This window comes from Malania oleifera, chromosome 4 (assembly GCF_029873635.1).
Source record: "Malania oleifera isolate guangnan ecotype guangnan chromosome 4, ASM2987363v1, whole genome shotgun sequence".
NCBI classification, from domain to species: Eukaryota; Viridiplantae; Streptophyta; class Magnoliopsida; order Santalales; family Ximeniaceae; genus Malania; species Malania oleifera.
Window position 1 is genome coordinate 73,060,865 of NC_080420.1, and position 25,821 is coordinate 73,086,685.

At 39.4% G+C, this 25,821-nt stretch overlaps 1 protein-coding gene and 1 non-coding gene across 3 annotated transcripts; one reads left to right on the plus strand and one right to left on the minus strand.

Annotated features, from left to right (window-relative positions):
* Nucleotides 1-965: 965 nt before the first annotated feature.
* On the plus strand, nucleotides 966-1,071 carry LOC131154652 (small nucleolar RNA R71). Its single transcript, XR_009136568.1, has one exon. It is a non-coding gene; the product is annotated as a small nucleolar RNA R71 (small nucleolar RNA).
* A 9,010-nt stretch (nucleotides 1,072-10,081) lies between these two features.
* LOC131153399 (zinc finger CCCH domain-containing protein 17) lies at nucleotides 10,082-14,797 on the minus strand. 2 transcript variants are annotated; one of them, XM_058105682.1, is made up of 3 exons: nucleotides 14,398-14,797; nucleotides 12,445-12,555; nucleotides 10,082-12,309 (listed from the first exon to the last, which is right to left on the minus strand). In XM_058105682.1, the coding sequence occupies exons 1-3, from the start codon at nucleotides 14,551-14,553 to the stop codon at nucleotides 10,324-10,326; spliced, it is 2,253 nt and encodes a 750-aa protein (XP_057961665.1). In that variant the 5' UTR covers nucleotides 14,554-14,797; the 3' UTR covers nucleotides 10,082-10,323. The 2 variants fall into 2 exon arrangements, with proteins under 2 accessions (XP_057961665.1, XP_057961664.1); XM_058105681.1 differs by having other exon boundaries at nucleotides 10,082-12,555; nucleotides 14,398-14,739.
* Nucleotides 14,798-25,821: the final 11,024 nt, after the last annotated feature.

Consider the following 25,821-nt stretch of genomic DNA (forward strand, 5'->3'; position numbering starts at 1 on the left):
TTTTCTTGGTCTACTTCCTCATGACCCTATTGTTTATCTATCTACTACTCCAAATCGTGGTTTTGGCCTAGGCTTGTCTATTATACGATGAAGTTCCAGCAGTTAACTCACATTCTAACCCATATTGGCCTTTAGGGTTCATGAGAGGCTGGTTCGACAACTTACTCTTATCTCTTCTACTCAAAGAAGTAGCTAGTTGCCCCATAGTGGCTTCGGGCTTGGCAATAAATTTAGAATGAGAGTGGAGTAGTTGCCAGTTTACATGGCAATTAGCCTCTATGCTCTTGAGGGTTTTCAACACCGTCTCCTGGAAGGAATCATACATAGGTTGAGGAGGAGATGGTTGCTGAAAATATAATGGTCTTGGGGCAGAAATAGGAGGATTTTGAGAGTTTTGATACAGGCAAGGAGTTGGAGCATTGGGTGATATTTGAGGTCTTTGAGCTTGGAAACCCGGAGCTTGTGGCCTCTAGGAGAAGTTGGGATGTTGCCTCCACCCAGAATTGTACGTATTGGATTAGGGGTCATTTGATGACCTATCATACCAATTATGGGTAGAATTAACTTCTTCCTGCATAATCTCAGGTTAGGAAGGTGCATGTGGGCAATAGTAGCATGTATGAGAGGGGTTTGAGCAGATGGCACACTTTGCACATGCCACAGGTTGCGGTTGCTATCCTAAGGACAAGAACCAATCTAGCTTTTGAATGATGGTGTGCAGGATGGATGTTAAGTCCTAGCTCGTGGCTAACTCGTAAACTCCCTTAGGTTTAGAAGTTGATGGATTAGGTAGTCTACGGGTCACAGCCATTTGTTGCTGAGAGTTTTTAACCATATTTTCAAAGAGAATCTAGGCCTCGTTCTCATGCTTAGTGAGGAAAGTACCTCCGCACAACACATCAACCATGGGCCTATCTCTTTTAGCCAACCTTTTGTAAAAAGTTTGGACTAATTGCCACTTGGGGACCTGGTGATGTGGGAATTTACGGAGCAGGTCACTAAAGCACTCCCAAGTCTCAAAAAAGAGTTTCCCATCCATCTGTGAGAAACTTGTGATGACTCTCTGAAGCTGGTTAGTCTTCCCAATTGGAAAGTACTTTTTAAGAAATTCATGTTGCATGGTGGCCCAATTGGTCATCAAGTTCGGTTCTAAGGACATAAGCCAATATTTGGCTTTATCCTTCAAAGAGAATGGGAAGAGCCTAAGACGAAGAGCATCATCACTGAACTTAGGGGTGCGTATGGTGGAACAAATTTCTAAGAACTCATCTAGATGGTGATAAGGATTTTCTATCGAGTTCCCATGAAAGTTGGGCAGCATCGCGATAATTGAAGTCTCTATCTCAAATTGTGCCACCTGAACATTCAGGAACCGGATGCAAGATGGTGATGTGTATGCATTAGGTACAAAGTAGTCCCTAAAAGGCCGAAGGTGTTGCTCTCCCACCATAGATAGGTGGGGAGCATAGGGTTCCGGGATTTGTTTAGCGGGAACCAGGGGGTTATCTTCAGCCATTGCTTTCAATTCAGATGACTCAGCCTTCTCCGGATTAGAGATAGGTTTCCTAAGAGACCTACGAGATTTTTCAATCTCAAGATCCATTGGAATTATCTTGAGTTCCAAAGAATGCAAACCAAACATACACACATGTAAGCACACAGATTCAGACTTCAAAAACAGAAAACAAAATAAAGAAAATGGAAATTAATAAAGAAAGTGAAAACAAAAGGAGAGCAAATCAAAATAACAACGTAATAATACTTTAAAGAGGAAGTTGGCTTACAACCATAGCCAAGTCTCTGAAAACGGCGCCAAAATTTGGTAGGCTTGCCAATGCTTGGGTCCTTAACTACCGAAAATAAATTTATAAAACCTAACTATCCCAAGTTCAGTAGAAAGTGGGTAAGTTGGGTGTTGAACCTCGGGGACTTGAAGCGCAGTTATTAAACCTCTTCCAAAATAGTTTATTATGGCTTTGCTATGAAAAAGAAGTGAAAGATGGTATTTTTCAATGGATGGAATTTAACCAACTACTGGAAAGCATGTAACTGAAAGCAAGTAAATCTATACTACTAGAAAGAAAGTAAATTTCTAAATTACCCTACTCTTACAAAGCGATACTGTGATCCAAATTAGACGCTGGATGCCATGCTTCTAATTATGCTCATCCAAACTTCCATAGAAGTACTAACCCAAGTGGATCAAAGCGGGAGAGGGGCGATCGAGGGCACAAGGTAGCAAGGGTGCACCAACCGTCTGGAGTATGGTCGGGAACCGGAGTATACCCTGTCTCAACGATAACGAACACCTCTACGGTCCCGTAGTCGACTGTTTCCCTTTGATTGATACGTAGTAGTACTTATCCTTATTTGCAATCTTTCATCAAACACACAACAAGTAAATGGAAAGAAGTAAATGAAAGCATGAATAAAAAGATCATCCCTTTATCATTCAAAACATCTGTCACTATCACCAGAAGTACAAGAAGAGATCCTAATATACACGGCTAATTTATAAACACCACCGGTTGTCACAACCATCGAACACTTTATACACGAACCAAAACTACTCTACTCTTATTCTAATTTGGCTCTTAATGACTTCCTAGGCCTGTTACTAACCTAAGAGAGGTCAAAGAGGAACCTAGAGCTTGTGTTCATAGCGAATACTTATAGACCCTAGGGTTTACAAGGGTTGTTTTACATGTTAGGAAAGTTTGCAGCAAATCCCGCGCAGCAGATCGTTGCTATCGACCAAGTCACTCCTCTGGCATTCTCATGCGTGCCCTAGTCGGATCTCGTGGAAAGTCAGGGATTCAAATCTTCAATATCTTTGACTTCATCGCGCCTCAAGGTATTAATGGTCGAGCTGATGGTCGAGACTTGCAGTATCTCGATCCTTAGAAAATCTTAGTGTCTCAACATAGTTGCCCCGTAATGTATCTTGGTTGAACACTTCGTCAAAACTCTCGATATTTCTAAATTTAAGTTCTATCTTAGTATCTCACCATGGTCAATCTAGGGTGTCACTTGGTCGCACACTTGGTCGAACCTTACAACACTCTTATCTCGGTCTGAACCTTGGAGTTTGCAGTGGAAGACTAAGTCGCCCCTGTGGTTTTCTGGTCGCACCACATGGTTGAGCGTCAACTTCTTGTCTATTTATGATCTAAAGCTTCAAGAGCTTGGCTGAACGTCTAAATTCGAACTCTGAATCCTCCAAGTCCTCTTTGGCTTCTTGTAATGCCTAATTCCATGGTTTTAACCTATTTTTCCTAAAAAGACAAACAAACCTTGCATAGCTTTTGATAATGATAACTCTGGGTAAATACATAATAAAATGAGGATAAATAAAGATAAATGAGGGTCTAAAATCATGTATTTTAGGGACTCATCAAGTTTGATTTTCTTTGAAGTTTGTTGAACCATCTTTGGCCCCAAAACCTATCTCTCACCAGCTTCATCCTGATATAACGGGGATCGGCACCTCCTGCCATATAACGCCTCATATGGTGTCATCCCAATGTTGGTCTGGTAGCTATTATTATAAGAAAATTCGACTAGTGGCAAGTACTGAATCCTCTTACCACCAAAATCTAATACACAGGCTTGTAACATATCCTCCAGTATCTGAATCCTCCTCTCCATCTGTCCATCGGTCTGAGGATGAAAGGTTATACTGAATGTCAGCTGTATACCCATGGCTTTTTGCAAACTTTTCCAAAAATGTGATGTGAACCGTGGATCTCGGTCAGAGACGATGGACATAGGCACTCCATGTAGTCTCACTATCTTCTGTTATATATCTGCCAACCTACTCATGGAGTAGCCATCTCTGATGGGAAGAAAGTGGGCAGTCTTTCTCAACTGCTCTACGACTACCCATACTGCATCCTAACCATGAAGTGTTGGCGGCAATCCTAAAATGAAATCCGTAAAAATATGTTCCCACCACACAGATAATGCCTCCATATCTTTAAGGCGTACACCACTGTAGCCAACTCTAAATATGTGTCGGGTAGTTCTTTTTATATTCCTTGAGTTGCTGAGAAGCGTATACCACAACTTTTCCTTGCTGCATCAATACACACTCAAGTCCTCTCAGAGACGCGTCACTGTAGATCACAAAATCTCCATCCCCTAATAGAATGGTCAAAACTAGTGCGGTGATAGGTCACTGCTTCAACTTTTGAAAGCTTTGCTCACATTCGTCAGTCCACTCGAACTTCACATTTTTCTTTGTAAGTCGTGTCAGAGGAGCTGATAATTTGGAAAAACCCTCTACAAACCACCGATAGTATCCTGCCAGTCCCAAGAAACTTCGGATCTCCTGAACATTTCTCGGTCTCGTCTAATTCACCACCACTTTTATCTTCCTCGGATCTACCGAGATACCATCCCCAGAGACCACATGTCCAAGGAACGTAACTTCCCTCAGCCAGAATTCACATTTCTTAAACTTAGCGAACAACTTATTTTCTCTTAAAACCCATAGCACCATCCTTAGATGATCTTCGTGCTCCTTAAAACTCGTTGAGTAGACTAGAATATCATCAATGAAAACAACAAAAAACTGGTCTGAATACTGGTGGAATACTCTGTTAATTAGGTTCATAAACGCTGTCAGTGCATTGGTCAATCCAAAGGGCATAACCAAAAACTCATAGTGGTCATACCTAGTTCAAAAGGTTGTCTTCGGAACATTTTCTGCTTTAATTTTTATCTGATGAAATCCTGACCAAAGATCAATCTTAGAGTAGACCCGGGTTCCCTAGAGTTGATCAAATAAGTCATCAATATGGGAAAGAGGATACTTGTTCTTAATTGTCACTTTATTTATCTCTCTGTAGTCACGATACACATCCTCATCGTCTCGTCTTTCTTTTTTACAAATAAAACTGGCACTCCCCAGGGCGACACACTAGGCCTGATAAACCTTTTGTCTAATAACTCTTGCAATTGGTCTTTCAGTTCTTTTAATTCGGCTGGAGCCATTCTATAGGGTGCTTTAGAAGTCAATGCCAAACCTAGAAATAAATCAACTGCAAACTCAATTTCATGATTCGGTGGTAAACCAGGTAACTCCTCTAGAAAAACATCTAAAAATTTCCTGACTATTGGAATATTAGCAAGTTTCAATTTTCCTCAGACATTTCATTTATACAAACTATGTACCCTTGGCAACCGTCCTGAAGTAGTCTCCTTTCTTGAATAGCTAACACCAACTGTGGTGGGGTGTACACAAAAGACCCCGTGAATCTGAATTTCTGCTCTATAAGAGGCCTAAATATCACTTCTTTCTTATGACAATTACTATTGGCATAGTTAGGTGCTAGGCAGTCCATACCCAAAATCATATCAAACCCCTGCATATCTAATACCACGAGATCAACTGGTAATACTCTTCCCTGAATACCCACTGGATAACCTTTAAGCACCCTTCGACACCTCACTAGTGACCCTATCAGTGTAGCTACTAACAACTCGGTGTCTAACAGCTAAGTTTCTACCCCACATAATTTGGCATACCCCATAGACACGAAAGAATGTGTGGCCCTTGAGTCAAATAAAACAATAGCTTTAATTGAAAGCATATTAATGGAAACTATCACCATATCACTCGAAGCCTTAGCATCTCCCGACGTCAATGCATAAACCCTTGCTGGGGCGATGTTCCTCTGTTGGCCTCCTCAGGGTGCCTAGTTATTTTACCAGAATAGTCTAAGAGCTGGTGTGTTGATCAACATCCCATGACATGCCCATGTAATGTGTCCATGGCTCCCACACCGATAGCAGATATTCTATCCCATACGGCATTCTCTCGTATGCCTCCTACCACATCTAATGCAGATAGGACAAGTATGCTCGCCCTAATATCCATAATTTACCGTCACTTGCCTCTGACCTCCACTGTACTAGTCTCCCCTCCATGGGCCCTGGCTAGTACCTGCTTGAAACCCAGGAGGTGCGGGCCTCTTTCTTTGGCTCTATATCCCAGTATCCCTCTGCTTGCTCATCTCTACTACAGCGGCCCTATCTACCAATTCTGAGAAATACTGCTCCTTCAGAACTGCCACCTATTCATAGATTTCCTGCCTCAAGCCTTTCTCAAACTTCCTTGCCTTCTTAGCCTCATTTGGACAATATATGGGGCAAAGCGTGACAGCTCAATAAACTTTGCCATATATTATTGGACCGTCAGATGCCCTTGCGTCAAATTCAAGAACTCCTCCACCTTAGTTTCTCTAGTAGTAGCAGGGAAATATCGGTCGAAGAACACCTCCTTGAACTGGCTCCAAGTCATGGCTACTGGTACGGATCTCTGTTCCTCTAACAACTTCACGGCTATACACCACCTTTCAGCCTCACCCATCAACCTGTACGTGGCATAGAGGACCTTCTATTCATTAGTGCAGTGCAGTACCGTCAGTATTTTCTCAATTTCTTACATCTAGTTTTTGGTAACTGTAGGTTCGGCTGCCCCTAAAAATGTCGGAGGATTCATGTCAGTGAACTGCTGGATTGTACAGCCTTGATCAACTAGTGGGCAACCCTGCTCTCGAGTATTTTGGGTGATTTCTGCCATAACTTATTGTGCTACACTACGCAGCACCTGGTTAGAGTTATTGCCACCCATACTGGAAGGCATCACTACTACCACCGACGTGAGCATTGCTATTTCTCGGGTCCATCCTACAATAACACGATAATAATTTGAGAATCCTAACTTCATATTACAATTCTTACATTAATCTAACTAAGAATCATAACATATCTTCATACAACCAATCTACTAATTTAAGGCTCAATCTTACCATTCGAAAACAAAACTAACGATAGTTTACCATGACTTTCCTGAAATTGTTACCTGAGGAAAATCACAGAAACCACCCTGAAGTTTCTATCTCCAAACTATGAGACAAAACCCTAAATTCTCATGATAATCCCTCACATTGACTTTACCAAAATCTAGTCAATCCTCTATCTATCCTCATCAAAATCCATTACTATACTCTGGTATTGTTTTCTGCTGCGCTCTAAAGTCTACATAACTTAGCAACCTACGCTCTAATACCAAACTTGTAATGACCCCAAAATCATTACCATATATATATATATCCTACAACAAATATCACTTTGATACCTATAAACATATCCACTATAACGTCTCGGACCTCAAGTGGTACCCAGGATACCTGTTCACAAAACATACCACCTATGCAGTAGAAACATAAAAATACATTAACCTTATTTACAATACTAGAGTTTTAGTATTTCCCAAAACATACATATACATCTCTCAGAAAATCCACAAATACTTCTAAGGACTACTCAAAATTCATCTCCTAATACAACATTTACCCTTTAACGAGGGCAGTACTAAAGTCCCCTCTATCTCGGAGCTCGCTCTGCACGCCTATCTGAATCACCTGAAAAGTTTGGAATTCTGGGGTGAGACACCTCTCAGTAAGACAGAATAAGTTACAACCAGTGTGTGGCAAATGAGTTTTACCTTAATAACATAATTATTAATTCAACTGTAACTGTAATAACATCTCAATGTAAAACATATTATAACTCACACCTATGTTTTTAAAAATAAGCTTTCTATTAAACATACTTTTAACTGTAATAGAAAGTTCTTGTTCTCTGTAAAACTATATACATTTATCTATATAACTGTGAAAGTTTCCCTAGATGGATTGACTCTGCATGCTCGGGTTGTGCGGCCCGTGGGTTGGACTTAACTCTGGTTAGCCTACCAGGTTAAGTCAAACTGTAAACCTCTATAGTACGATTGACCTTCTCAACCTGATCCTGATTGCCAGGGAGCTCTTCGTCTCTCCTCCGAGCACAATCGACTGTCATTCCACACTCTATTTGAGATATGTGGTTGCACTATCTATACTGTATTAGCTACGGTACTGTGCTCTATAATATGTTCTGGTCCTTCAAGGATCTGATACTATATAATACTATTTCTGTATATTACTGTTTTACCATGATTCTATATAAGCTGAAATAACCATGATTTTGTAATAACTGTAAATTATAGCTCTATAATAACTTCTGTAATAACTATAAATCATGGTTCTGTACAAATTATAATATCATGGTTCTGTAAAAGCTGTAAAAATTCTTTAGTAAATCTCTATACTATATTTCTGTAAAAGTTGTATTTCCCATGCCATACAATTTAAATGAAACTCTTATACTATAATTTGTATGGGAAAAATTGTATTTTCTGCTGTATAAAAATAATATATATCATTTGCAAAACTTTCATGTATCCCAAAAATTCTGAATTTTCACAAATATATAACAGATGTAAAATTCAAATCTCATACTCTAGATTTTATATTCTGTAATATCCAGTAAATCAATGCTAAAATCCCATAAACACATGTCATACTTTAATTGATATAATTCTCGAAATTAATTGGTTTAACTTATTCCCCTTACCTAATTATTGAGAGGCCTACTAAAACTCTATACTCACGCTCGCGGCGTTTGGAGCTCAAAAACCCTGAAATCATGTATCCCCTAGAATAATATCACATTCACATTTTTTCGGACCCACATACTCCATTTAATCAATGAAACATCAAATAATCAACTATTTATTACTCTTACCTCATTCCTTGAGGAAACGCCCGCAGGGACCCTAAACACGTGCCTACAGCATTCGCACCAAAACCCTGTATTCCACAAATCCCAATTTTATCAGTTCAACCCCAAATAATGTTCATATTCACATTCCTAAACCTATACACCCATTAAAATAATAAACCACTAATCAACACCATAATCACTTCCTTACCTCAGTTTTGGGATGGTGTCTCGGATCCTCAGAACATAATTTTGCACCAGTCAAATTGACGAGGATCGCCGCTAGGCCTTAGATACGGAGTCTGATCATCGATGGAGCGAGTTTAGAGCGAGAAAATGAGGAGAGAGAGAGAGAGAGAGAGAGAGAGAGAGTTCGCAGCTGAGAGAGAGAGAGAGTGAGTGAGGGTTTTAATTTGGAGAGCAAAACGAATCAGTAGAAACCCTAGAAATCTAAAAGGGAGTGATATGGGAAGATGAAATTCACGATTTAATCGGTGAGTTTTGAGTGTAGAATCTCTTAAGATCAAAGAGGAATGAGTTCGGGTGAATGAAGAAACAAAGTAATACCTACAGAAATTGTAAATTTAATATCTCAAATAATAATTAAAAAAAAAACATTAATCTCAAAAAGGCATGAATGTAGTACAGTCCTATACCAAAAAAAAAAAAATGAAAATATGTACAATTAACAATTAAAATAAAACATGTTTAGTAAAGAGAATTTTATTAAAAAAAAAATGTAGAACAAACTTAGTACCCAAATATAACTTCATCAATGATAGAGGAAAGTTCTAAAACTCAAATCTTTGAGAAAAGTAAAAATTTTATTAGAAGTTGCTTTTTTTTTTAGCTAGTTTTAATTTTTCATCTTTCCTATTGAAATTATCATAATGTCATTCTGGTGCATTATAAAAGACTTGGTTTAAGTATTAAAACCTAGGTAAAGAATTTGAAGTAAATTGTGCTTAGAGTAAGAGAAGCCTATTTATTAAATTTTTTTAAAAAAAAAGTCAGTAAAAATATTTTTATTATATTCTTACATGTCTTAAAAATTACCACACACGAAGACTTTGTTCAGAATATGGAGTTCTGAAAATAATAATAATATTATTATTAATAAAAGAACTTTCAAATTATAGTGACAGACCTTTTCCGGAGACTAGGCAAATAACCCGCAGGCCCTCGCTCCTCAGAAACCCCCGCCTGAGAATGATAAAATGCGATGATTAAGTTTGGCAGAAGGCACGCATGGTGGAGGAGCATAGAGCACCTCTCACTTCATTCATACTCGTCAACCTAAAGCCTTTTAAGGGGGCAATTTCAACTCATTACAAACTTTGGCAAGTTTAGGAAACCTGGCTCGACACCACAAGAAACAGAATTACGAAAAGAAAAACAGAGCAATTGCATAGGCAAGCATCCATGGACATTAAAACAACGCATCACTTGTAAGCAACCACAATAGGAAATATTTTAGAAAGATAAATGGCAATTTTTTCTTATTCGGCCTTTCTACTGTTAATCATGCTCTGTGCTAGGCATGCCAAAATGCCTCAACCACAATGAAAAATTTTGCATTAAATTGTTCTACATACAATGAAGAGGTAACACAAGGCTTAAGATCCCTACTGTGGATAATACATTGCAGCTAAACTGCTTATCTGAAAATCAAAACCAACCTAGACGAGCTTAACTTTTGGCTTTCTTTCAATCTCATGTAAGCATAACACCAATCTTCTTAGCAAAGTCATCCCCATCATCCCCATCTTCGTCATCAAAGTACTCATCAGGGTCTGGATTTTCACCCCCACCTAAATCAAACTCTCCCTCGTCAACATTCTCATAATCATAGTCTGCATCCCTCTGGTCGAAGGCTTCAAGCTCATGATCTTCCATTGTTTCTTCAAGGATCATACCATCTTCCATTTCAACCTCATTCTCGTTTGTCCTCTGTAATTGAGATGACTGCCCATCAGCGACTTCATTATTTTCATTATCTTCTTCAAATGTGACTGCAGCCACTGCAGATTTGTATTCTCCCTCATTTCCAAGCACACGATTATTGCCAGTCTCTTTCCCTGATACTGGGGGAAGAACACCAGGTGTCTCTATAGCTGATGTAGTCTTGGAGCTCCCAGTCGAGATTTCCTTACTCTTCTTATTATTCTCTTCATTATTGTCAGATAACATTACACTTCCAGATACCGCTGCTTCAGCCTCCCTTTTTCTCTTCAGAATTACACTGAGAGGCTTGGGGCCTTCAAATGAAAGATCAACCTCGGACTGATGATGACTGTCAACCTTTAGATTTTGCTGCCTTCCAAGAGAAGATAACTGTTCCTTGCTTTCAGCATTCTTCCCTCCTTTCAGCTCCGCAAGGCTTTTCGGACCAGCAAAATCGGCGCTTTTGTCATCCAGTATGTCTCTCTTCATCCGTGGACCCCAAAAATTTCTTGCCTCATTATTGAAATCCTGCACCACTCCTTTAACTCTATCTTGGACCCTACCCTGATGAGATGAAGTTTGTGGCCTTCCAGGTGACATTCTGCTCCGGTTCCTTCCCCTATCAAGTTCCCTTTCCGAATGCAATTCATTTCCATTGATGGGAGATGATCTCCGTGGAAGCTTAATTCTACCCCGAAGGCGATTACTAAGGGAACTCTCATGTGGGGGTAAATAATGCGAGTCCCTATGAGGACCCCGACAGCTTCGCTCCTCAATACGGCTGTCATGGTCATAATCATGACCTGACCTCAAGTCATTAACCCTTCTTTGCTTCAATAAACGAAGCCGCAAATCTGACTCCTCAATTTGATCAGGACTGTCAGCTTTAGGGTAACCTCTCCTCTCCACATGAGTTGTTCCCACTAACTTCCTCTCAGATGAAGCCCTGCGCTGCTCCCAAGCATATTGCCCTTGCAAGAACTCATAAGAATCATAGCCATGTGAATCACGAAACCTTTCTCTGTCAACATCAACCATAGAACTGTAATCTGCAGAACGACCAAGATCAAATTCATTCATAGAGTTTAGATTTCTTCCTTCGTGACTTCTAGTTCTTCCAAATTGATCTTCATTGTGATAGAAATCAGAGCCCCTGAGCTCATCGTCAACAAGAACATCAAAACCAGGAGAGGATTCCCTTATGGAATCATCAGCATCCTTACTGTGATCATCAGACACAAGACCTCGATGCATGCGGTTGGACCTGCTATTGGAGCTTCCATTATTAACCGGAGGCACAGTTGTTGCCTTGTATCTAAGAGGCTCAGCATCTACAGTTATAGCTGGTGGTAAAGTTCTGTGAATGGAAACTTCATTTTTATCTAGGGCAGTTTCCGTTTCCCCAGCTGGTTTCACCAGTGGGGGTAATTCAAATGACTTCAAGATGTTTGCTTTTGAAATCTTTGGTTCCTGAATACACTTTGCAAGACCACCGAAAGCCTTCTTAGGTGATGGAGGTTCAGTAATGGATGCAGCCGTTGGAACCTGCAGCACTTTATTAACAGAATTTGGTCCATGTAAGAAGGCGCACCTATCACCTTTGAGGCAGAGCCCCTTTTGGAAGAAAATGCAGGGGACTGCTTGTTTACTCGCACTCTGAGGAGCATGCACTGCAGCTGATGGTGCAGGCTGTGAAGTAGGCAGAGAAGATCCAACAGAAGTTGCCGCTTGAGTTCCTAACAAGCCATCAAGAGGCTGAAAAGAGACACAAAAAGCACTTATATATATCATTTCATAATAGAATAAATGATGTTCAAATACCAAGAATGCATCACTTTTAAAACCTATTATTGCAGAAATAAAATATGGAAACACAAAACTAGGACATACAGGATGGCGGAAGGAACACTTCGGATTCAAGCAATTTCCATTTAACCAGAACCAGCAATCCCTTGGATTAACCCGAGCATATTCACTATGGCGATACTCACATTCACTTCCCTGTTGAAAAGTGTAAGAAACAGAAAGGGGAAAACAGAGAGCTGTATTAGACCATCTAAAACATACAGAAGAAAATTGATGAAGATAAATTCTTTCATCAGTAAAACATAAAACATCCACTGCATCTTCATTGAAATGACTCAACAATATAAATAACCACAAGTTCATGAATTAGTGACTTAATAAGCTATAAAGTAACTCCCTCGCTCCACCAAAATGCAAACACACACAGAGATTAACCTTTTCACATGTGTGCGTAATGTGCAATAACATTTTTAGGAAACTGAATAGAGTAGATTCGCTCTGTCTTACACTAAAAAAATAATTAATCATTTTACATGTGCACTTGGTTTAATTTTGTGAGTCGAAATCAAAACTGTCAACCTTCAAAAACTCCTTAGACAATTTGGGAAAAAAGGGGATACACAGCTAAATTAGGCAAATCCAAAGAATAACAGCACAAAAACCACTTTACACTGCTTTTGCTATTTAAGAAACAGCAGCGATGTAGCATTACCAACTAAGCACCTAAGGCATTTAGAAAACATATATAGAGTGCTTCATATGCTTAGTGTCACGGTCCCACATCACATGTGTACTAGAGAGATTTTAAGCTTATAAGAATAGTTGTGGACTCCAACTATGAGACGCGCCTTTTATAGGATAAATTTGTGAGGCCAGTGGACCAAAATGGACAATATCTCCCCGGTGTTGGGTAGGACCGTTACATTTGGTATCAGAGCTATCCTAAAAGTACTATCATGTGGGTGGGTCCTACACATAGGTGTAAGTCACTCTCACGAGGGCATCAGAAGTCGAACAGGAGAGTCTGTCACGGTCCCACATTAGATATGTACTAGGCAGATCTTGAACTTATAAGGATGATTTGGAATCCAACCATATGAGGCGCCTTTTATAGAACAAATCCATAAGGTCAGTGGGCCAAAACGACAATACCTCATCGGAGTTAGGTTCAAAACCGTTACACTTAACATTTACCATGCCAAAATAGATGTCCATCTCTCTCCTACTTTTTTGCTAGATAACTGTTGCTTATTCTATTGAATAGCAAAAACATAGGATATCTAACAAACATATACACTAATCCTTGGTCTTTCCCATCACTCACGCTCCTCATAAAAAACAGATATAAAAAACCACTCAACAAAGACATCATTCAAAGTATAAAACAGAGAGAGAGAGAGAGAGAGAGAGAGAGAGAGAGAGAGAGAGAGAGAGAGAGAGAGAGAGAGAGAGAGAAGAGAAGAGAAGAGAGAGAAGAGAGAGAGAGACTAAGCATTAATCTATTCAACTATGAGAAAACTCTTGTCGGAGTGTCAGCATTAAGACATCCTATTTCAGAGAAATTCCGGAAGGAATTTTCTCACAAGTCATAACACCAAATTTATTGAACGATTTATAGAAATTTGTGTAAAATTCATAAAAATTAAAAATATTTTGATATATGAATAAAATGGCTTTGCGAACGTCAGATAGGTCTCATAGAAATAGCAGAGATCACAATTCCTATTATTTCCTCATAATAGTTTAAGGGCTTTGATGATACCGTCAAAATCTAATAAGTAAAGAGAAGCTAGGTTACATCAGCAATAAGATTTAAAAGACATACGCAAAGGAAACCAAAAACACTAACAAGATCCAATATCTGGAACTAAATCCCAGAAACCCTAAAACCGCTGCCTGCAGCAAAGATCCGAATTACGAATTAATTCTTCACATTCACGAAGAGATCTCATATTGCAGATCGGATACCAAATAACCGTTGAAAAATCTAAAAACCCTAGAAAAAGGAAAGGCGGCGAAGAGACGAGGGGATCGCACCTTCTTACAGGTAAGAGGCGAGGCAAGGAAGTAGACGCAGTCTGTGTTACTCTTGAGGGCATCATCCTCCGCGGACGATAAAGCAGAAGGTTGCTGCTGCTGTTGCCGCTGCTGCGTGTGTGGATTTTGCGGGAGATTTTGAGGGTCCGCTGCCATGGCGGCTCCAATATCGGAATTACGCGGCGAAGGATAGGCTGCGGAGACGGAGAGCCCGTGCAGAGGCCTATGGCCGCATGGGATTGCTAGGGCACGACACCAAAAAACAACGGATCTAATCTGAAGAGAAGGTGGGGAAGAGAGAGAGGGTGAGGCCTTAACTGGAACGAGTGTACGACTTTAGGCTGCGAGTAAACTTTACATTTTTATGGTACGTCTGTTGGGCGCTGCGTTGTGTTTGTGTCTGAGCCTCGGACCGGAGGCATGGTCTGAGGCACTTGGTTGGACGCGCGGCGTCTTGTGATTGGCGTATAAATCCACCCGTTGGTCCAGCTCGTATTTACTTTCTTGGGAGAAAATAGGGGTGCGATTGTCTTGACTCCCGAGCGAGCGTAAGAGCAAACCGCCGACTGGTCTTGACCGGTTAGGCTCTGCCGCGTGTGCTACAAGTTATACTCATTGCAGGCATTGGATAGGATAGATTTCAAGTTTTTTTATTTAAAATAACAGAATTTGATAATAATCAGGTATATCATTTTATTTAAAAATAAAACACTTTCCCAACAAAATTGAAGGGAATCAAAACGTTTGGTTCATTGAATCAATGGTGAAATTGTATTAATCATGATTCTAATTCATATTAGTTGGAATAAATTTTGATTCCATGAAATCATATTTATTTTTGTTGTTGTAAAAAAATCAAATGGCTTCATGAATCGTCCTTCAACCATGATCATCTTAAAGGAATCAAATAATAATAGTTATTAGTACGCCTATATTTATAAATATGTCCATGGAGGCAAGCAACCGTAAGGTCGGCTTTGGGTAGCGTTGGTGTCTTGCGTAACTCTCACTAAACTATTAATAATCCCCAGCGCAGTTACGAAAGCAGTAATTGATGGCTTACATAACCGCTCGAAAGTTACTTGCTTGTGTTACTTACAATCCACTAGTTGCTTGTAACCCCCTAGGCATAATGGTATCTCATGAATGTCAAGCTGGGAAAAGACTAGCCTTTACTATTATAAAAAAGGGGTCACCAAGAGAGGTAAAACATATCACTCAAACTCACTCTTTCTACTTTTGCAATTCAAAATTTCTTATTTAATCTCTTACTTAGGCATCAAAGCGATCCTCTAAGGTATACCCCTAGTCCTCCATGTTGACTTTTTGAGTTCGATCCCTGTTTTAATGTTGACAAAGTACTGGCATCTCATCTGTGCATTGAATGCTTGAACAGATTTATATCTCAGCACGCACACAAGGATGAAGAAGAATGGAAGCCAAAAGGCACTTTAAGAGTACATCATCTAGTGTATTCCATGGAGAAGTGTAGAGCAAAAGAAGAAGAAGACATGTTTATTTTTTATGTAAATGCATCTTAGTTTTGGTCTGTAATAATGCATATCATGCATGATGTGATTGAATGCTCAGATGACGATAGACTGACCTTAGGACACTCAACACTTTCATGAAAACCATTTTCCATAAAAAAACTAAAATCATACAAAAGGGTTTAAAACATTTAGGGCCAAAATTAGGTTTTTCAAGGACCTCGGTCGACCAACCATTGTGCATTATAAACGCCTTAGTCGACCGACCCTTCATATCTGGCCCATTTACATAGCCTCGGCTGGCCGACCTATTTCTCTCTTAAAATGGCCAACCGACCGGCCATTGATTCTTGGTCAATTTTGTTCTTCGGCCAACCAACTTTAATGAACAAAATTAGCTTAGCTGACTGGACCTCAAGCCTGGTAGACAGGCCTTGAGCCTCAACCGACCGAACCTACGAAGGTTTGGAATATCGCCCTGGCCAGTTGACTAGTGTTTTCGACAGCCAACCGACCCTCTTTGAAAATTCAAATTTTAACTTTAGTCAGTCGATCGGCGCTTCTCCTCAGTCGACCAAGCCTCTCTGGTTAGGCAATTTTTTAGCGCTAAAACATCATTATTTTTTAATCAAACAAATTTAAAAATGTCCTTCGTGTCCCTAACGGTCAAAAATTTTCAAGACTCTATATACACCCCATTCATAAACATAATTAGGTAGAAGATTAGCTTAGAAATTCTCTCAAATATTTTTGGGAAATTATTTTTTTACTCCCACATATTCAAGCATATTTTTCATACTTTTTCATTTATTCTTTGCAAAATCATCTTAGAAAGAGTTCATAAATTCATTCTCTTCAATTTGCATATATATATATTGCAACTTGAAGATTGAGTGAATACATTCTTGTGGGTATACTATATTCACTTCAAAGCTGATACACTCTCATACTCATTCATATTTTGAAATTGTTTTTAGAGAGTAAGCTTGAGTTTTTCCCATATTATTTCTTTGATAAATATTATTAGGGAAAACTATCTATAGCTTGTGAATCTTTGCATCCTCATTGCAAGATTCAAAAGCTTGTTTTTGTGCTTTATTGCAAAAAAATATTTTTGTGAAGCTAACCTCCATTATCTCCTACATTTTACTGTTGAAAAATATTTTTGGAGATATTATTTGAATCTTAGATTTTGAAATACACTTAGTAAATATTACATATTTGATTCATAGATCATTTTCATTATTATCTATCACATTATTTCATAAATTCATTTTTGAGAGATATCACATAAACTCTACTAAGCATAAACTCTCATCATATTAGAGTGCATTCTTGAGCTTCAATTTGTACATCCCTGCTTGATTTGAGAAGCATTTGTTTGGTTCGAAAAATATTATCATCTATTGTATTCCAGGTGTGGCTTGAAAAGGTAGACTCGCCCTATAAGGAGTCCCGATTTGGCTCGAACCCGGTTAGGTGAGCTAGGATTTGAACCATCCTGTAAAGTGTGCACAGTTTGGCTCAGCCTGGTAATTGAATTGATGTGTCTCCATCTCATAAGGAGAATTGATTATGGCTTAACCCCGTAATTGAGTTGAGGAGTCTCTTCCCCGTAAGAAGAGTGTAAGTGGCGTCGCTCGTTCGATTAAGTGAGCGAATAGTGGAATCCTCTTACTGGTTAGCTTGAGGCGAGGACGTAGGCTGATTTGGCCGAACCTCGATAACAATAATTGTGTCATTCTCTCATTTCCTACGCAATTCATTTTTCGCACTTGTATGCTTATGATCAAATTGTTGTGAATGCTTTATTTGTCTTAATTATCTGCATACATTAATATTTGTGGGAACTGAGATTGCTTAGAAAAACCCTGGGTTGCATTATACTGATTGTAGATCTCTAAATAAAGATAAATTGACCTAGGAAGTTTAAAATTTCCAATTCACCCCCCTCTTGGGAATACACCATTCCTAACATTCCAAGCCATTCTTACTTGTTTCTTTTCAGGTGGTCGAAATCAAGGAATGATTCGTGAAGGTCGTTCGATTTTCAGGCAATAACAATTTTATATTAAAAAAATATTTTATAAACAACAACAAATATGATGGGGATTAGCAGCCCTTACCCCTTTCTTTCGCCAACATGGAGACACGTGGACGGCGTCCGGATGTCCACATTAGTTTGTAACTCTTGCAGGAACACATGGAGAATTTCAAAGAATTTTGGTACGAGAAGACCCAAGTTGATATGTCGTAGAAAGTCTGAGTTCAAGACCTATATAGGCCCCACATGGTCATGTGGGGCCCACACAACTCCATTGGGCCCCACACGGATTGGGCCTCCATTTTGACTTATGTTTGTATTTAATTTGTAAACAGGCAAGATGACTTGCTTGCATGTGTAGGTTTAGAAAATTGTTTGAGTGTTTATTATGTTAGTAAATTGTGAGTGTTTAATATTTTTTTGTTTTTCCCATGAGAGTTTTCCCATGCCCTATCCCCCATGCTTGTGAAGAAAGTTAATGTCTTGTTCCCCTAGGTTAGTGTTGACGCACAGCGATTTTAATCTTCCAATCAATAAAATAAATCACACAAATAATATTCACATAAAAATGGAGACGAGAGATTTTACGTGGTTCAGCAAGGTTGCCTGCGTCCACAAAGCGTGCACCTGGAGAAAACTCTACTATGAAACGATGGCAGTACAAGATTTGATCAGTCTCTCCCTCATCCCAGATCCCACGTACACCCCTTCACCTTCAACCCATTGAAGAAAAGTTCTTCCTAAAGAGAACCCCTCTCTAGCTCTCTTTGCACAAAATGACAAGCAAACCCTATATTTTCCCATGTCTTATAAACATATATATATATATATATATATATATATATTTGACACCACACAACCGTTGGATTTAGAGATGATCCAATGTCTGTGATAAAAGCCACAATAAATAAATAAAAATAAACATATTTTTTAACAATCTCCACCTTGGCTTTTAATCACATCCAAGCACAACATTCCATCCCCACGCTCTGGGATGCTTTGTCAACAATCAACAAGAGACTACATTAACTAAGTCCAAACAACGCTTGAACTTAACTAATGTAATAGGCTTCGTGAGCATATCTGTAGCATTCCCATCAGTCTGGATCTTCAATAACTGGAACTTACCACTTTCAACCCAACCTCTAACTCCATGGTACTGCACGTCAATATGCTTCGTGCGAGAGTGGTAAACCTGATTCCTTGTCAAGTGGATCGCACTATGACTATCACAGAATACGTGTAACCTATCCTGCATAACACCAAGTTCCTGAATCAGTCTAGTTAACCACAAAGCCTCCTTACCTGCCTCTTCCAAAGCTATATATTCAACTTTTGTAGTAAACAAAGCTGTAGTAGGTTGCAACATAACCTTCCAACTAATGAAACCCCCAGCCATGGTAAAAATGAAGCCAGAAGTAAACCTCCTCTTATCCAAATCACCTGCATAATCAAAGTCCACATAACCCTGAACATTATAATCATCAATACTTTCAAATAGGATACAATAATCAGAAGTGTAAGAACCCGAACTGTGATATGTGGGTTTAAGTAAATAAGAGAAGGGTAAAATTGGGAGTTGAGAAGACTTCGTCAACGAAGTCAAAGTTCGTCGACAAGGTCCATGTTTTTCTCGTCGACGAAATTTTGAGGCTCGTCGACGGGGAGAAGCCAAGAGATTTTAGGAAACCAGGGATCTCAAGCTCGTCGATGAGGTCACCGTCTCGTTAACAAGCTCACTATATGGCCTCGTCGGCGAGGACACCATTCGTCGACGAGGACGACCGAGTCAAAGGGGCTATAAATATCCTTTCTCTTTGCTTCCAAGCTAAGAAAACTAAATTCTCTCTCTCTCTCTCTCTCTGTCTCTCTCTCTCTAGAACTCACCCTACTCTCTCTCTCTTTTTCTAGATTTCTTCGCTGTTTGTCACTAGAATCGTAGATCCAACGTTATTACGAGGATCACGAAAAGATTCTCTACAAAACCTACGAATCGGAATCCCGTTTTGGAGATTTTTGGGTTTCAGCTTAAAATTGAGGTAAGGCTCAGTTTTCTTTTCTGATTTGGTAGTTTGGTAGAGGACGGAGTCATGAGTATATTCTGTACTGTGTTTTGTAGATTTTGAGAACTCAGTTTGCTGTTTAGGATCCGTAGAGTTTGGGATTGATCTTTTGGGGGAAAGGTAAGGGAATACAATTTATATTAGTTTTTTTATATCGGACTCGATGGAACTGTGGTCCACGGTCCTGTGTGCATTTTGGTTGCTCATTTAGAGGAAATCTGGTGGGTAAAATTATGGGTTTTTCATGTTACAGTTTTGGGGAAAAGGGGGTATTGGGTTGCATACCTGGTTTTGTTGAAAACCGTTGGTATATTGCGATTTATATATTAGGGATGGTTGTGCCTTGACTTTGTTTTAAACTGTATATGATTGGAAAACATGATTTTCGGATTACCGAATGGGTGTGGTATGTCTGGTTATATGAGCATGCATGAATGTGTTATGTTGAAATGCAATAGGAACTGGGTTCTGAATTGTTCCAGGTACTAAAAGAGTGTCCGGCTCTATATCTGAGGCATGTGTTTATCGCCTGCCATGTAGGCAAGAGTGTCTGGCTCTATATTCGAGGGCGTGAGCCTATACCGACTGATCACCGAAGGGTGTGGATCCACCAGTTAGCACCAGTACGATGCCATGGGAGTCTGGGACTAGCCATGTGTTGGTGACGCCGTGTGTCGCGGGTTGGCTACGGCCCAACGTTGGATATCGCGAACCAACTACGGGCCGAGGGGTCTAACGACATCATGTAGATCTTGGGCGTGCATATGCGTGTGTGTGCGTGTATGCACTATATTGGAAATATACTATGAGAATACTAGAATTGCATTAACTGTGTTTATTTGCTATCATGATAACACTCGAATGCCACACACTAATATAACCTGTGTTTGCTTTACTGAGATGTGTCTCACCCCTACTGTACGTACATTTTTATAGGTCCCTTGAGTAACCGGAACTAACGTCCTGGTGTAGGGAGCGTAGTGGCTGGTGTACTGTGGGTAGTGCTTGGGTAAGTGCTAGGACTTATATTTAGAAGGTTGCTGTTTTAGGGTATGTTTGGCACTCAGATGTATGTTTTGTATGTATGGAGCCTGGACTCCGTTTTGTATAGACTCTGGTATGGTACTGTACATGTATAGAAAGACCTTTTTTCCGCTGTGTATATAATTATTTATGGATGCGTATAGGGTGCTTGGTAACCCCACGGGGTCGGACCCTCATTCATTGTGTTGTGTCATGGATGTTTTATACGATACATGGATAGGTTAGTTTACTAAATCACTCCTAGATTCCATTTCTGAGTTTAGGGCATGACAAGAAGTGTCACACACATATCTGAAAATCCATTTCACTGCATTCCAATGCATTCTACCTGTATTAGCAATATAGTTTCTTATCAAAATAGCTGCATATGACAAGTTTGGTCTACTACATACCATAGCATACATCAAACTCCCTACTGCACTAGCATAAGGCACACTAGCCATATCCAACTTATCCTCATCAGTAGAAGGATACAGTTTAGAAGACAACTAAAAATGAGCAGCTAAAGGTGTACTTACCGGTTTAGCCTTATCCATGTTAAACCTTTCCAACACCTTCTCAATATACTTACCCTGTGACAACCACAACTTCTTCTATTGTTTGTCCTTCCTGATTTCCATGCCAAGGATCTTCTTAACTGCACCAAGATAATTCATCTCAAACTTATCTTGTAACCTGGCTTTCAACACATTCAACCCAACAGTACTGTTAGAGGCAATCAACATGTCATCCACATATAGCATAAGGATCACATATACACCACTGTTAAGAAATCTGAAATAAACACAACTGTCATAATTTCTTCTAACATATCCAATCCTTAACATATAAGAATCAAACCTCTTGTACCATTGCCTAGGGGATTGCTTTAACCATAAAGAGACCTATTCAATTTACATACCAGGTGCTCTTTACCATTGTTCCACAAACCCCTTCGGTTGCTCCACAAAGATATCTTCCTCCAACTCACCATAAAGGAAAGCTGTCTTTACATCCATCTATTCCAGATCTAAATCATGCATGGCAACCAATGCTAACAAGGATCTAATAGAAACATTCTTAACAATAGGAGAAAAGATTTCATTATAATCTATACCTCATTCCTGTTTGTGTCCTTTTGCTACTAACCTAGCCTTATATTTTATCCCTTTTGATTCTGAAGTAGGTTCTTTTTTTTCTGAAAGCTCACTTACAACCAATCAGCTTCCTGTCTTTGGGCTTCTAAACCAACACCCAAGTGTCATTCTTATGAAGAGATTCCATCTCCTTGACTATGGCTCTAAGCCAACTATCTCGTTCAGAACTCTGAACTATTTTTTGAAAATCATAAGGATCTCCACTACTAGTAATCGGAGCAAATGCAACTAAGTTCTCAAACCTATACCTGACGGGAGGCTTAACATTCCTCCTTTCTTTACCAATGGCTAGCCTTATAGGCTCATGTCTATCACCTGTCTAAGGAATTTCCTGAGGAACTGTAGCCTGTCTCACTGTATCCTGTGCAACAAAATCAACAACAGTAGTCTAAGTATTACCCATACCTGAATTCTGAATACTGTCTAGCTCCACTTGAATAGGTACTCTCATTGAATCAGACTCCACCTTCTTATCAGAATTCTCCTTCAACATGGCTTCCTTATCAAAGACCATATCCCTGCTAATGACCACCTTCCATGCTATAGGGTCCCATAACCGCAATCCTTTCACTCCTTCTTGGAAACCAAGAAACACGCACGGTTTGAACTTAGAGTCCAACTTTGATCTACCCTGCTCCTGCACATGCACATATGATGGACAATCAAATATTCTAAACACAGAGTAATCTACTGGCTTACCTGTCCATACCTCTTCAAGAACCTTTGTGTTAATAGCTGCAGAAGGAGACCTATTTACCAAGTAGCATGTCATACTCATTGCTTCTGCCCAGAATGACTTAGGCATATTAGCTTGAATCCTCATACACCTTGCCCTTTCTAGTAATGTTATGTTCATCCTTTCAGCCACCCCATTCTGTTGTGGCCCATGTGGAACTGTATAGTGCTTAGTGATCCCCTCTTCCTTATAGAAGTCAATGAACTGGCTGTTTTTGTACTCCAGACCATTGTCAAATCTCAGAAACTTCACCTGTTTCCCTGTTTGCTTCTCTGTCTGAACTTTCCATTCCACGAACTTACTGAATACCTAACTCTTGTGCTTCAGAATATACGCCCAGACTTTCCTTGAAAAGTCATCAATAAATGAGACAAAATAAATAGCACCACTGTGAGACTGTACCTGTACTAGACCCCATACTTTGAATGAATGTACTCCAGCACCTCCTTGCTCGTATTCTTTCCTATTCTAAAACTCACCCTGCGCTGTTTACCAAACAAACAGTATTTATAGAACTTAAGCTTACAACAAGAATTACCTCCCAGTAAGTTCCGCCTGTGCAGCTCCTACAAACCATGCTCACTCATGTGACCTAGCCTCATATGTCATAGAGTAGTATCATCTGTATTTGTATCTAAAGAGGTACTAGTTGTAGCTCCCTCTATCACTATACTACCCACCAGAGCATACAAATTGTTTCTCAGATGACCCTTCATTACTACCAGTGAACCTCTAGCTACTTTCAAGACACCATCCTTAACTTAAAAAGAGAAACCATTACTGTCCAAAAATGTAACAACCTGCTTAACTTACTACATAATTAATCATGTTAAACACCCTCATACCATCAACTAACAACATAATTAAGTCAACCCGAAACTCGTGGGTAACGGGGTTACACCTATCATACACAGCTGAAACCTGAGTAGTAGTAAATATAAATTTCATACACTAAACCATAAAATAAAATATACCAGAGTACCTACATTCCACCATATACTGTATAAATATACAATCCTCAAAGTCACCAAAAGATAAAACTAGGATCTAATACCAAAAACCAGCTGATCCTAGCTCAAAACTTACCCTCCTAGCGGGGTAGTAAAAATTGTCTCAACGGCAGCCTTGGTCCGTCGGTCTTTTTGGGTTCCCTAAAATAGTTTAAGCTAGGGTGAGACACCTCTCAGTAGGGGAAATAAACTAAATACAGTTTTGTGACGACATGAATATTTAGTACTGTAAAAATTATACAGTACATGTCACAAACTTGAAAACACTGATAATAACATAACTGAGTAAGCATATAATTTCATAATTATACTGAATCATACTGTTCATAAAATCATTTGATAAAACTAGTAATTCTAAAATTTATCCAGGATGAATAGCTAGTTGATGTCATGTATTACCCCACATGACGGTTTGTGCAGCCCGAAGGCGAGACCCGACAATGGCTAGCCGACCACTGCTGAGTCAAAAATTTTTATAAGTACGATGAGCCCACCACACCCTGGTCTGGACTGCCAGGTGGACGTCTACAACTCTACACTGAAAACCACATCAACTATCCATCTCCCACCCCCTTTACTAGCAGGGGCGGTTAGCACAAGTCTGAACTGAACTGAAATGTATAATTATGGTATCGTGCTCCTGAAACTGATCTGAACTATCATCCAGGTTTTGATAACATATAGTACATGATAGTATACTGTTTAAAGTAAATAGATTAATAGCATATTTCTAAATTCTGTAATAACATAAATAATTACGGCTTTGCGCCGAATACATTCATAATTGTGGCCTTGCGCCGAAAACATGCATAATCCACAGCCTTGTGCCGGCTATCAATCATGGCCTCACGCCGAACATAACATATATACTGATCTGAATAAATGTATTATTTATCATAAATGGTTCACTATATTATCATGTTATTCTTGAAATAATTGCAAATATGTTTTTCCTGTAAAATTTAATAAAATACAATTTGCGTAAAATAATATTCATGCCACATAAACTGAATAAAATCATGAATTCTGTTCAGAAATCACATTTCCTGACATTTCATACTAAAAATACATATTCCTCTGTAACAGCAGTATTTTTCCAAATATACATTTTCACAAATATACTCATATATAACACATGCTTTTTGAAAATTTATTTTCTATTAGATAATAATAATTTTAATGGAAAATGACTACTTTAGTTTACTACCTTACCTGACTACTGAAAAGCCCCTACAGTGTCCAATCCTACACCCGTAGGGTTCCCCGTTCAACTCCTTGAAAATAATATTCCCCTGAACAAACCTCAGTATTTCTTTGAGTACTACTTTTCTTACAATTGTAGGAAAGCCAAATATTGAATAAAAAGTCTTACCTTAAATTTGGGATGAAATTCAAGTCAGCCCCACCAACGATCCACTCCAGTAAACTTGAAGAGAACTTCCCCAGGAGTGTCGTGGTGGCCTTAGATCATTGAATCGGCAAGAATCCGGCTCGAAATCTTAGAGAGAAGGGGGAAAGGACGAACAGGAGAGAGAGAGAGAGAGAGAGAGAGAGAGAGAGAGAGAGAGAGTAATTTTTCGTGAAATTTCCTACAAAAAAATCAAGTTTAGGCTATTTATACACCTGCACTCGTCGACGAGCCACGTCACTTCATCAACAAGGCCACGAAGGAAGTTCGTCGACGAATGACTATTCCTCGTTGACGAAATTCAGAGTTGGAAAAAATAGCCTCTTGGTATCTTCTCGTTGACGAGACACATGTCCCCGTCGATGATCCCCTTAAGCGTGTTCGTCGACGAGCATGCTGCATTCGTCGATGAGGCCCCTATTATAGTTCAAATTTAATTCCTTTTCTCTCCTCCTCCTATTATTAAATTACGATAGTTATTCGGGTCTCTACA

What these genes read in the sequence shown, in the direction of transcription:
- LOC131153399 (XM_058105681.1), bottom strand. Translation starts at nt 14,553, where the DNA reads ATGGCAGCGGACCCTCAAAATCTCCCGCAAAATCCACACACGCAGCAG. An exon ending in CGCCTCTTACCTGTAAGAAG is followed by an intron (nt 12,556 to 14,397) that starts GTGCGATCCCCT and finishes ACTTTTCAACAG; the next exon opens with GGAAGTGAATGTGAGTATCG.